We start from the raw sequence: 14,192 nt of genomic DNA on the forward strand, positions 1-14,192 counted from the left end.
GGTCGCCTGTATGATGGAGGTAAACCGCTGCTATCCTGGGTTTCTCAGGGCTGAAGCAACGTTTGGGTTCAGGGAAATGAGAAGGATAAAAGTTGGAATTATTTTTTTTTATAACGAAGTCCAAAAGGGACTTTTCATCCAATCAGGATAGTTGCCCAATGAAGCGGACAGGCAAGGAGCCCTCCTGGAGGCTGCACAGGTGACCCATCATTAGCCACATCTCTTCCATCACTGGCCCCTACCTGTATGTCATGGGTGGCAGCCCACCTGGGCACAGGGAGAACATACAAACTCCTTGCAGATGTCATCCATGGTGGGATTTGAACCCTGGACTCCCATGTTGCAAAGCACCAGTGCTTTCCACTGGGCCACCATGCTGCTTGGAAGATAACCTTTGCCATATCATTTATCTGACTCGCAGCACCAGGAGGATCCATTTGCAATTTCTAAAGTACAACTGAGAGGTAGAATTACTCTGACCTCAGTCAGAATTGAACAAAGGACCCAAGCGTTCGAAGGTAATCAAGCTAACCACTGAGCCACCGTGCTGCCTGAGCATTATATGATGGCTAGGTCATCAATATGTCTATCAGTACCTACCGACAGCTCATGGAAAGAAAGTGCAGGTTTCATTTGAGGTCTCTGATTTCATTTTCTGAGATGTGTCTGAGAGGAGGAATCTCATTGACCTCAGTCAGAGCTGAACCAAGGACCCAAGTGAAGTTGGCAATGGCGGTAACCACCGAGCTGCCTGAGTTTATTTCTGGCCAGATCATCAATAGGACTCTCAGCATTTGTGGGTAGGTCAGAAAAAAACTAGAGCAGGTCCCATTACAATCACTGACTACAATTTCTAAAGTACACCTGAGAGGAGGAATCTCCTTGTCCTCAGTCAGAGTTGAACCCAGGACACCAGCGTTGTTAACGCAACATGGCATCTACTAATTAGTCTAGCAAATTTTGCATTCAAAAAGTCAAATGTCGCTCCTTTCCTTCTGAGCCCTGCCGTGCGTCCAAACAGCAGTTTTGCTCCACATGTTGGGTATCGGCGTACTTGGGATAAATTACGCAGCAAACTGTACAGTTTCTTCTGTTGCCTTTATGAAAATGCAAAATTTGTAGCTAAGAAAACATTTTTGTGAGATAACTTCTGTGAAGCACCTGGGGGTTCAAGGAGCTCACCACACGCTTACATAAGGTCCTTACTTTCCAAAATAGTGTAACTTGTGCGTGGTTTCCATTATTTATGCACATCAGGGGCTCTTCAAATGTAACATGGCGCCCGCTAATGATTTTTATATTTGAAAAGTCAAATGGCGCTCCTTCCCTTCCGAGCCCTGCCGTGCGCCCAAACAGTGGTTTTCCCCCACATACAGGGTATTGGCATGCTCAGGAGAAAATGGCACAGCAGATTTTGGGGTCCATTTTTTTCCGGTTTCCCTTGTGAAAATAAAGAAATTTGGGTCTAATTTAAAATGTGAAAAAGTTAAATGTTCATATTTTTCCTTTCACCTTCCGTTTATTCCTGTGAAACCCCTGAAGGGTTAATAAACTTCTTGAATATGGTTTTGAGCACCTTGAGGGGTGCAGTTTTTAGAATTGGCGTCACTTTTGGGTATTTTCTGTCATATAGACCCCTCAAAATCACTTCAAATGTGATGTGGTCCCTTAAAAAATGGGTATTATACCTACCGATAATTCGGTTTCCAGGAGTCCATCCTGACAGCACGCTGGAGGACGTCCTCCTCCTCCTTGCAGGGACAGGAAACACAACACGAGAGGTTAAAAGGTCCCACTCCACCCCCTTTCCCTCAGTGATTTGACAAGTACCACACCAAGGATAGATATACTTTGCAAAAAAAATTTTTTTATTTACCAACATATACAGCATATGAAAATAGAAACCATTGGGGGGGAAATAACAGTGCTGTCAGGATGGACTCCTGGAAACCGAATTATCGGTAGGTATAATACCCATTTTCCAGGACGTCCCCCTGACAGCACGCTGGAGAATACCAAAGAAACCTCCTCTAGGGTGGGACAACTGCCTGGAGAACTTTTCTCCCAAAAGACGTTTGATGGGCTGCTAACACATCCAATTTATAATGCCTGCAGAAAGTATCTACTCTGGCCCATATAGCTGCTTTACAAATCTGATCTAGGGATGCCCCTGCCCCTTCGGCCCATGATGCCGAAACCGCTCTAGTAGAATGTGCTTTAATCCCTACTGGACAATCTACCCCTTCTGATAAGTAGGCTTTTGAGATTATAGACGTGATCCATCTCGCTATTGAAGTTTTGGAAGCTTTTTTACCTCTATTTTTACCCCCGAACAAAATGAACAGATTAGAATCCTTTCTCCAAGAACTAGTGGCTTCTAGATAGTCTAAGACCGCCTGTCTGACATCTAGGGAGTGTAACGCCTGTTCTTTCTCATTGGAAGGGTTGTCACAAAAAGAGGGTAAGATTATCTCCTGATCTCGATTTTTTGCAGACGCTATCTTGGGAATAAAGGTTGGATCTAATTTTAATATTATATGGTCTTCTCGGACCTGAAGGTAAGGGTCTTTAACTGAAAGAGCCTGAATCTCGCCTATGCGCTTAGCTGTTGTAATTGCTACTAAAAAGGCCGTTTTCCAGGTACGTAGAGAAATAGGCATGCCTTCTCTAAGAGTATAGGGATCTTTACATAGGGCCATGAGAACTAAATTTAAATCCCAAGAAGTAAATAGTTGTCTCAAGGTGGGAAGTAATCTCTGGGTGGCCTTCACAAATCTAATTATCCACGGGTGGGAGGCCAATGGATAATCCAAGAAGGTACTAAGAGCCGAAATCTGAACCTTAAGAGTACTTGGACTAAGCCCCATGTCAAAACCAGATTGTAGAAAATTCAAAACTCTAGGAACATCCAAGGCTCCCGACATCCCGACCGACCTGCCACTTTCTGTACAAAATTTCTTCCAAATCTTGTGGTAGATGGCTATAGTTACAGGTTTCCTGCTAGCCTGGATGGTTGAAATTACTTTATCAGACAGACCTTTGGCTTTTAACATGTCCCTCTCAGGATCCATGCCGATAGATGTAATCTCTCCGGGAGTTGATGTAATACCGGCCCCTGATGGATGATGTCCTTCCATAACGGGAGTCTGATAGGATCTTCCAACGTCATGGTTCCCAACAGTGGAAACCAACTTCTTCTCGGCCAGTATGGCACAATTGTTATTACTGTTGCTCGATCCTCTTGAATTTTTCTGAGCACAACTGGGATAAGTGCTATTGGAGGAAAAGCATAAGACAGAGGTTCGTTCCACGTCTGACTCAGAGCGTCGACCGCTTCCGGAAAGTCTGAGGGGTTGAGGGAATAAAATCTGGTAACCTTCGAATTTTTTCTTGTGGCGAACAAGTCTATCCCGGGAGTTCCCCAACGATGGCATAGAATTTGAAAGATTCCTTGATTCAGTTCCCACTCTGTTGGAGAAACATTTCTTCTGCTCAGGTAATCGGCTAGAATATTTCGAGATCCCTCTAGATGTACCGCTGTTATTGACAGGATCGTGTTTTCTGACCAGGTAAAAATTCTTCGTGCTAGATCTTGAAGAGGCTTGTGTCTGGAACCTCCCTGATGTCTCAAAAAAGATACTGCTGTTACGTTGTCCGATAGTATCTTTACGTGTCTGTTCCTTAAACGGAGACGATTTCTTCTGAGAGCTTCCCAGACTGCATACAATTCTCTGTAGTTTGAAGACATCCGACTGATCTCTTCTGGCCACTCCCCTTGGAAAAAACTTCCTTCCAAGTGAGCTCCCCATCCCCACTGACTTGCGTCCGTGGTGACTACCACACAAGGAGTAGCAATCCAAGGAACACCCACTCTTAGGTTGTGGTCTTGAGTCCACCATAGTAACGACTTTCTTACGCTTATTGATACTCGTATCCTTCTGTCCAGGGATGAGCGACGACGATCCCATACCTTGAGAACTTGTTCCTGTAGTAGCCTTGAGTGTGCCTGAGCCCACCTGACACAAGGGATGCAAGCTGTCATCTTCCCCAAAATCTTCATGGCTGACCTTATTGTAACCGGACCTTTTAGGAATTCTAACATCATCTTCTTTATCGAGATCCGCTTGTCTTCTGGCAAAAAGGATTGTCTGTTTGTAGAGTCCAGGAGTACTCCTAGAAATATTTTTCAGGATTCTGGTTTTAGATGTGACTTTTCCCGGTTTACCACCCAACCTAGGTGTTCCAATAACGATACGACCCGATCTCTGTGTCTTAGTAGTATGTCTTCCGTTCTTGCCACTACGAGAAAATCGTCTAAGTATGGCGGACTTGGTAAGCTTCACGCTGCGCTGCGCTGCTCTGCTCTCGTGTGTCCCTCCATGCAGGGACAGGAAAAACACTGAGGGAAAGGGGGTGGAGTGGGACCTTTTAACCTCTCGTGTTGTGTTTCCTGTCCCTGCAAGGAGGACGAGGACGTCCTCCAGCGTGCTGTCAGGGGGACGTCCTGGAAAAAATGGTTTTGTAAATTTTGTCGTAAAAATGAGAAATCGTTGGTCAACTTTTAACCCTTATAACGTCCTAACAAACAAAAAAAAATTGTTTCAACAATTGTGCTGATGTAGACATGTGGGAAGTGTTATTTATTATTAACTATTTTGGTGACCTATTTCTCTGATGTAAGGGCTTAAAAATTTGAAAATGGCAAAATTTTCAACAAATTTAAGCGCAAGTCATATTATTATTTATTTATATAGCACCATTGATTCCATGGTGCTTTACATGAGAGTCATATAGAAGACATTAACCACTATCGTGAAGTACAATATGTCACGAGAAAAGTCTCAATCTGCGGGATCCGTTGAAGCATTCAAGAGTTATTATCTCATTGAGTGACACTGGTGAGAATTGTAAAATTTGGTCTGGTCATGAACTTGAAAAGAGGCTTGGGGGCTAAAAGGGTTAAGTCAAGAAAGCAAGACGAAAAAAAAAAAGTTTACTGCCAGACGCAAGCATGAGTAAAAACTGCGAAAAATCACGTCCCCTGCTGAGATTTGTGCTTTGTCTTCTCTTTCTTCTCTGCACTTCCAAGATCTGTCATAAAACAAAACCTCCAGTGAGGAAGAGAGCTGTCAGAAGCAACTTAAATAGGATTTATTATATCACTTCAATTCGACAGAGCAAAAAAAAAAAAAAACAGCAAAGTATGACCGCGAGTAATTACTGGAGCTATCAATTATACTAATTACACCAGAAGCCGGTGCACAAATCTTTATAGAATGGATCTGAAATGTAACTGGCTTTATCTATGGACGTCGCTTCTAGAACACGTCGGTGAAGGAGGCCTAGAGATCTTCCACCTCCAAAGGTTCCTGTCAGTAGAAGAAGAATCTTTTCTAGAACGTTTCCAATCCTTTACTATTCACTCCTGACGCTGGATAAACTGCAAGATGGGATTGCATAGTATATCACCGGATTTCAGAAGGCAGGTATCGGAATCGTCCTGATCATGGATGGAGTGCCACCACGACCGGTTCCATTACCAAGAGGTCCTGATGGTCACATTGCGTCTAGTCCTCCTAAAATAAACAGAAATAGAATTCCAGTTGATCATTTGGGTCTTGGTGGGCTTGAGAGCCCCGAGAGAAGGAGGAATATTACCTCGATGCTCCTATGTATCCAGTCTAGGAAGGATGCAATCTTAGTGTAGACCCCCGGCCGGTTGGGCTCGGCACATCCCATGCCCCAGCTCACCACTCCAACCAGGCGCCAGGCAAAATCAGTCTGACAAACCAAGGGTCCACCGCTGTCACCCTGGAGGAACAAGGTCAGAGACGGTATAGTGAGCAGATGCCCTCCTTTTACGATGCGGCTTATTTTTTTACCATTGGCGAAAGAATTGGGAAAATTTTTTAAATTTACACAACTATTCTATCTGGAACACCTATGTAACGTGCTGTGGGTGTAGGTGATGCTGGCAAATAATTATACTCTTGGTTAATTCTATTTTAACCTTTTCTGCAATAGCAAATTTTCATGTATTTTTTTTCTAACTTATGTGCAAGTGCTTCTTACTAAGTTAGAACATCATCAAAAAGTTCATTTATTTCCGTTCTTCAATACAAAAAGTGAATCTCCTACATTATATAGAGTCATTCCAAAAAGAGAGATCTATTTCAAGTGTTTATTTCTGTTAATGTTGATGATTATGGCTTACAGCCAATGAAAACCCAAAAGTCATTATCTCAGTAAATTAGAATACTTTACAACACCAGCTTGAAAAATGATTTTAAAATCCGAAGTGTTGACCTACTGAAATGTATGTTCAGTAAATGCGCTCAATACTTGGTCGCGGCTCCTTTTGCATCAATTACTGCATCAATGCGGCGTGGCATGGAGGCGATCAGCCTGTGGCACTGCTGAGATGTAGGCCAACATCGGACCCATATCTTTTTTTTGTGTGTGTGTGTGCGCGATATGAGTTGTAACTTGATCTGATTTTTTGATCACTATTGTATTTTTTGGAGAGATGTGCTAAAACCAAAAAATGGCAATTTTGGTGTTTTTTTTTTCTCTTACGCTATTTACCATTCGGATTGACCCATTTTATGTTTTTATAGAGCAGACTTTTACAGATGTGGCGATACAAAATAGGTTGGTTCACTCCTTATGTTTTTTTTTAGATTTTATAGGATCACGGGTTTTTTTTTCTTTGTAATCTGAGAGCATCGTGATGTAGGGGCTGAGACCCTGATTCCAGTGATGGGTTACTTGCTGGCCTGCATGCTGTCATTTGATTACAGTCAGAGTTTTCTCTGCTGCAGATTTAGCAGTGCTCTGAATGCTGAGGTGTGTGTATAACCCCCGCCCACACCACTGATTTGCAGTTTTTTGTGCGCACTGTGTATTGACAGCTGCTAATCCATGGTGGGGGCAGGGTTACACACAGCAGGAGGACTAGGAGGCACAAGACAACTAATCTTGTAGTAATAATCTTCTGCTGATAAAACACTGGGTTGTTTTTTTTGAGACCGCAACACATAGCCCAGTAAGTGACACATCGCTGGAATCATCCTGTCAGCCCCCTACATCAGGGGTGTCAAACTGCATTCCTCGAGGGCCGCAAACAGGTCATGTTTTCAGGATTTCCTTGTATTGCACAGGTGATAATTTAATCACCTGCACAGAATGATTCCAGCACCTTGTGTAATGCAAAGGAAATCTCGAAAACACGCATGGTCTGAGGCCCTCGAGAAATGCAGTTTGACACCCCTGGCCTACATCATGCTGGTCGCAGATTTAAAAAAAACCTGCTGACTTTATTTCTCAGTCCCCCTAGAGGACTTCAATGGGTCAACAACAGTTGAGTTTAATGGAAAATGCAATTAAAGTAGGAGAAGTTCGAAGTGTTTCAGGTTTTTTTCCAGTAACTATTCATTCCGTACCTGACAAGCATCAACTTTTCCATCCAGGTATCCTGCACAAAGCATCCGGGGAGTGATATCTCCATCGTATATGCAGGAACTGTTGCATTTCTTGGTACTGATGAGAGGAACCATGGCTTCCTTCAGACTCTGAGGCATGAGAGCTAGAGAGACGAGATACTTATGAATCAGTCCGGCATCTTTGATAACGCCTAAGGCTAAATTCACACGCAGCAGCCATGCTGTGTCTGATAACTGCAGCAGCCCTTTGCCACTGTGGTCTTTCACCTGCAAATGATGGAGACCTTTAGGCCGGCTTCACACTCAGCGTATGAAAATACGGTCCGTATATTACGGCCGTAATACGCTGAAATGTCCCGAAAATAGTGGTCCGTAGCTCCTCCGTAGGCAGGGTGTGTCAGCGTTTTTTGCGCATGGCATCCTCCGTATGTAATCCGTATGGCATCCGTACTGCGTGGTTTTCTCGCAGGCTTGCAAAACCGACATACCGCTATAGAAATGATCCATGTGTCCCAAAAAGAAAAAAAAAAAAAAATATATATATATACACTATATATATATATATATATATATATATATATATATATATATATATATATAATGTCAGTAGACACATATATGTATATATATTAATATTTATTCCAGCGCTATACAGCTTGAAAGCCGGTAATTCAATTACCGGCTTTTTCTTTCTCCTTCCTAAAACCCGACATGATTTGAGACATGGTTTACATACACTAAACCATGTCTTCTCTCCATTTTTTTTGCAGATTCCACACTACTAATGTCAGTAGTGTGTATCTGCAAAATTTGGCCGTTCTAGCTCTTAAAATAAAGGGTTAAATGGCGGAAAAAATTGGCGTGGGCTCCCGCGCAATTTTCTCCGCCAGAGTAGTAAAGCCAGTGACTGAGGGCAGATATTAATAGCCTGGAGAGGGTCCATGGTTATTGGCCCCCCCTGGCTAAAAACACCTGCCCCCAGCCACCCCAGAACAGGCACATCTGGAAGATGCGCCTATTCTGGCACTTGGCCACTCTCTTCCCATTCCCGTGTAGCGGTGGGATATGGGGTAATGAAGGGTTAATGCCACCTTGCTATTGTAAGGTGACATTAAGCCTAATTAATAATGGAGAGGCGTCAATTTTGACACCTATCCATTATTAATCCAATTGTAGTAAAGGGTTAAATAAAAGACAAACACAATATTTAAAATTATTTTAATGAAATAAAAACAATGGTTGTTGGAGTATTTTATTCTACGCCCAATCCAGTCACTGAAGACCCTCGTTCTGTGAAAGAAAAAACATAATAAACCAACAATATACTTACCCTCCGCAGATCTGTAACGTCCAACGATGTAAATCCTTCTGAAGGGGTTAAAACAGTTTGCAGCAAGGAGCTTTGCTAATGCAATGCTACTCCTCGCTGCAAAACCCGGAGAATGAGTCTAAATATAGATCAATGAGCTATATTTAGCTTCATTTGCGGTGAGGCGCCCTCTGCTGGCTGTTTATAGATCGTGGGAACTTGCCTAGAAAGCCTGGGAGCTTTCTAGGTAAGTTCCCACGATCTATGAACAGCCAGCAGAGGGCGCCTCACCGCAAATGAAGCTAAATATAGCTCATTGATCTATATTTAGACTCATTCTCCGGGGTTTTGCAGCGAGGAGTAGCATTGCATTAGCAAAGCTCCTTGCTGCAAACTGTTTTAACCCCTTCAGAAGGATTTACATCGTTGGACGTTACAGATCTGCGGAGGGTAAGTATATTGTTGGTTTATTATGTTTTTTCTTTCACAGAACGAGGGTCTTCAGTGACTGGATTGGGCGTAGAATAAAATACTCCAACAACCATTGTTTTTATTTCATTAAAATAATTTTAAATATTGTGTTTGTCTTTTATTTAACCCTTTACTACAATTGGATTAATAATGGATAGGTGTCAAAATTGACGCCTCTCCATTATTAATTAGGCTTAATGTCACCTTACAATAGCAAGGTGGCATTAACCCTTCATTACCCCATATCCCACCACTACACGGGAATGGGAAGAGAGTGGCCAAGTGCCAGAATAGGCGCATCTTCCAGATGTGCCTTTTCTGGGGTGGCTGGGGGCAGATATTTTTAGCCAGGGGGGGGGCCAATAACCGTGGACCCTCTCCAGGCTATTAATATCTGCCCTCAGTCACTGGCTTTAATACTCTGGCGGAGAAAATTGCGCGGGAGCCCACGCCAATTTTTTCCGCCATTTAACCCTTTATTTTAAGAGCTAGAACGGCCAAATTTTGCAGATACACACTACTGACATTAGTAGTGTGGAATCTGCAAAAAAAAATGGAGAGAAGACATGGTTTAGTGTATGTAAACCATGTCTCAAATCATGTCGGGTTTTAGGAAGGAGAAAGAAAAAGCCGGTAATTGAATTACCGGCTTTCAAGCTGTATAGCGCTGGAAAAAATATTAATATATATACATATATGTGTCTCACTGACATATATATATATATCTATTCTATGTGTACACATTTATTCTACCTATTCTACTGTAAGCTGTCAGTGTGATATTTCTGTACACCGCACTGAATTGCCGGCTTTTCTCGCTAACACCGCTGCGTATTTCTCGCAAGTCACACTGCTTGTCCGTGTGTAATCCGTATTTTTCTGGCTTCCATAGACTTTCATTGGCGTATTTCTTGCGCAGTACGGTGACAAACGCAGCATGCTGCGATTTTGTACGGCCGTAGAAAGCCGTATAATACTGATCAGTAAAATACGGCAGATAGGAGCAGAGGCATAGAGAATAATTGTGCCGTATTTTTTGCGAGTTTTACGGACGTAGTTTCTGTGCTCTTACGTCCGTAAAACTCGCAAGTGTGAAGCCGGCCTTACAATAGGGCAGGTTAGTATTTCAGGTGAAACAGCAGTTTTCCTACAAAATTAAGGGGGCACTGAAAAGAACACACCGGCACATGGCCGCTGCATTTTTATCGGTCGTCCATGACAGCACCACAGAGAGAGAGGAGATCCGCCCTTTGGGAACAGGAAACCTACAGATGCATAAGGGCGGCACCTTTTCCGCGCATCAGTTGATTTCCTGCTCCTGGAGGACAGGATGCCCTACAGATATCTGTACTTCATCTGGAGATGCCAGGCTGACTGTCTGACTCGGGTAGCGAGGGGGTCTCCTACCTCGGTCAGTGCGGGTCCCTGGAAGCGCCATGGTGGGTCTGGGTAGGGCTCCATGGTAGTGAGCGGAGCAGGTGGAACGGAGTCCGGAGGATGTCAGTCTCCGGGTGGCAGCGACGGAGGTGAGTATTTTCCCCCCACGGGGTCCGTCCAGTTTCCCCGGTGCCTCAGCAGCTCCTGCGTCCCGTCGGTAATCCTGTCCGGGGCGCGTGGCGGTGTGCGGCAGGGTCGGCCGGCGGCACCGTGTCTCTGTGCGTTCTTTCCGGCGCCGGAAATGACACGGCAGGGGGCGGGACCGGAAGTCAGACGCCGGCCGGCTTCTGCTGCAGACGGCCGCTATGCTGCAGCAACGTGCAGCGGTGGCGGCGGCGTGGGGGGGACGGCTGGGGGCTATGGGGGGACTGGCAGTGATCTCGGAGAGATCCCATGCAAACCCCCAGCCGAAGACCCGCAGACACAGTGATCAGCCCAGTCGCAGGACTTCATCTAGACTGAAGGGAGGCTGTGGCGCCGTGCCACAGCCTCCCTGTGCATCCTTGTGCATTCTTTCCAGCGCCGGAAGTGACGCGGCAGGGGGCGAGACCGTGACTGGTAGTTGGACGCTGGCCGGCTTTAGCTGCAGACGCCGCTATGCTGCGGCAACGTGCAGTGATGGCGGCAGCGTGGGGGGGATGGCGGTGATCTGCACTGGGAGGGGGCCAAACCCCTGGCCACGCCCATGCTAACACTCTGGATCCGGGGGAAGGCCTATTTAAAGCCGCACAGAAGACTGCATGGCTGCTTGTGAGCCAATCTGCAGCAATGGATGAGCCAGAAGCTCCCGTCGGTCTGCTGGAGGAGCAGGACAGAGCCTCAGAGAGGTCCCATGCAAACCAGCCGAAGACCCGCAGACACAGTGATCAGCCCAGTCACAGGACTTCATCTAGACTGAAGGATCCGGTTCGCTCCCCAGTAATCTGGTACCTACCGCTGCGGTCTGGGTAAGAGACCTTCGTGAACGTGCCTGATGCAGTCTTTTCCTATGTTTTTTCCTTAGCGGAAAAAATGCGCTGGTAAAGTAAAGAATAAGGAGTGTGCACTAAGTGGTTGCCCTTTGCCAGACGCCTACCCTAAAGGACTATGTCAGTCATGTATGCGACAGACGGTAGAGAGAAAAGGAAATATATATATACATTTTATAGCAGTGGTATAATTTAATTACATAGGGTTCTTTCCGCTCCCATAGGTGGCGGAAGAGTCTCCCGATTTTACTTCAAACCTTAGAGAAATCATCAGGAGAGAAGTAAAAGATTCCCTAAAATCATTGTCCCAAGTGGAGCCTTCCAAGAGGAGAAGGGAACCTAGTGTTTCAGATTCGTCTGCTGCCCCTAGGAAAGAATGTGGTTTGGAAGCCTCCGTCTCCTCTGCATCCTGTTCAGAGGAGGATTCTAATCGATTTTGTTACACTCTAGACCAGATGGACAGGCTGATTAAATCAGTCAGATCCACCATGGGGGTGGCTGACGAAAAACCAGAACTTTCGGCGCAAGACCTAATGTTTGGCGGTCTAGACACGAGAAAGCATAAATCATTTCCACTTAATGATAAAGTCCAGAACCTTATCAAAAGAGAGTAGAAAAAAGCGCTCCCTACCACCGGCCTTTAAACGGAGATATCCCTTTGACGACCCCTTGGTGAGCACGTGGGATAAGGCGCCAAAATTAGACGCAGCAGTGGCTAAGGCTTCTAAAAAAACAGTAATTAGACCTACTGGTAATTGTATTTCCAGGAATCCATCCTGACAGCACACTGGAGGACGTCCTTCTTATCCTTGATGGGACAGGAACACGAGAGGTTAAAAGGACCCTCCCCCTACCACCCTTCAGTGCTTTTCCAAAGTAACACATCTGGATGGATGCAAAAACACAGGTTTATTCCGACAACATAATCAATCATACAAATGTTACATCACATGAGTATAAAGATCATACATTAGGGAGGGAACTAATAGTGCTGTCAGGATGGATTCCTGGAAATACAATTACCAGTAGGTCTAATTACTGTTTTCCAGTTCACCACCTGACAGCACACTGGAGAAATACCAAAGGAGAATGGTATTTAGGGTGGGACTACTGCTTGAAGTACCTTCCTACCAAAAGCCAACTGAGGCGATACTACATCTAACTTGTAGTGCTTCGAAAAGGTACTAAGGCTAGACCATGATGCAGCTCTGCAGATCTGATCTGCCGTCGCCCCCCCTTTCTCTGCCCATGACGTGGCCATGGCTCTAGATGAATGGGCTTTGATGCTGACCGGGGAATTTTGCCCGCTAGCTCTATAGGCTAAGTTGATCGTGGATTTTATCCATCGTGCGATAGTCGCTTTAGACGCTTTCCTACCTTTATTTGGACCCCTGAACTGGACAAACAAATTGTTGTCCTGTCTCCAGGGTCTGGATATTTCAAAGTACCTGAGCACCGAGACCCTTACGTCTAAGTTATGATAAAATCTTTCTTTCTGATTTTTAGGGGACTGGCAAAATGATGGTAAGACAATTTCCTGATTCATATTGGAATCTGACACAACTTTAGGGAGAAACGCCAGATCGAGTCTGAATACTAGTTTATCCTCGAATATCTGCAAGTATGGATTCTGCACCGACAGGGCCTGTAGTTCCCCCAATCTTTTTGCCGACGTGATTGCAACTAAAAATGCGGTTTTGAGAGAGAGTTTATCTACTTCTATATCCCCCGATACATCCCACGCCGGTTTACATAGGAAATTCGAAACCAAGTTCAGATCCCACGGCGGGACAGAACGTCTAATCAGTGGTTTTAGTCTCTGGACGGCTTTAGAGAAACGGCTAATCCAGGGATGAGCAGAAAGGGAAGAGTCAAAGAATACACTTAGGGCCGCTATCTGGACCCTCAATGTGCTTGGTCTAAGACCTTTTTGAAACCCTGACTGCAAAAAAACAAGAATTTTGGGGATATTTGGGTGGTCAGTATCAACTGTCGTCTCTCCGCAAAACCCACAGAATCTCTTCCATATTTTCAAATAAATAGCCGATGTTACCGGCTTCCTGCTCGCTTGAAGGGTAGAGATGACATCATCCGAGAGTCCTTTTGCTCTCAAGACCTTCCGTTCAGGATCCAGGCCGCCAGCTGAAGTGCTCCTGGATTCTGGTGTAGAACTGGTCCTTGTAGAAGAAGATCCTCTCTCTCCGGCAACAGGAGGGGTTCTTCTACTGATAGTTTTCTCAACAATGGGAACCAACTGCGTTTCGGCCAGTGAGGAGCTATGAGAATGACCTTGGCCTCGTCCTCGCAGATTTTCCTGAGTGTCCTCGGAATCATCGCTAGAGGAGGAAATGCATACAGGAGACCGTGATTCCAGGGTTGTGAGAAGGCATCGATCGCGGCTGGACTCTCCCAAGGGTTTAGGGAGTAGAAAGTCCTGAGCTTTGCGTTTCCCTTTGAAGCGAATAGGTCCACCGTCGGCATTCCCCAATGATGACACAGGTCTTTGAACACCTCGTTGTTCAGTTCCCACTCCGTGGGGGATACGCTTTTCCTGCTGAGGAAATC

General features: G+C 45.0%; 1 protein-coding gene across 1 annotated transcript in view; it reads right to left on the reverse strand.

Moving 5' to 3' along the window:
- Nucleotides 1–5,128: 5,128 nt before the first annotated feature.
- TMPRSS5 (transmembrane serine protease 5) overlaps nucleotides 5,129–14,192 on the reverse strand; it is a 58,429-nt gene continuing 49,365 nt past the window's right edge. Inside the window, exons 11-13 of the mRNA XM_069741169.1 lie at nucleotides 7,443–7,585; nucleotides 5,659–5,811; nucleotides 5,129–5,576 (exon numbers count right to left, since the gene is read on the reverse strand). Coding sequence (XP_069597270.1) covers nucleotides 5,568–5,576; nucleotides 5,659–5,811; nucleotides 7,443–7,585 — 305 coding nt within the window. The 3' untranslated portion in view covers nucleotides 5,129–5,567. The remainder of the gene's footprint in view (nucleotides 5,577–5,658; nucleotides 5,812–7,442; nucleotides 7,586–14,192) is intronic.

Source organism: Ranitomeya imitator, chromosome 10 (assembly GCF_032444005.1).
Source record: "Ranitomeya imitator isolate aRanImi1 chromosome 10, aRanImi1.pri, whole genome shotgun sequence".
NCBI lineage: Eukaryota > Metazoa > Chordata > Amphibia > Anura > Dendrobatidae > Ranitomeya > Ranitomeya imitator.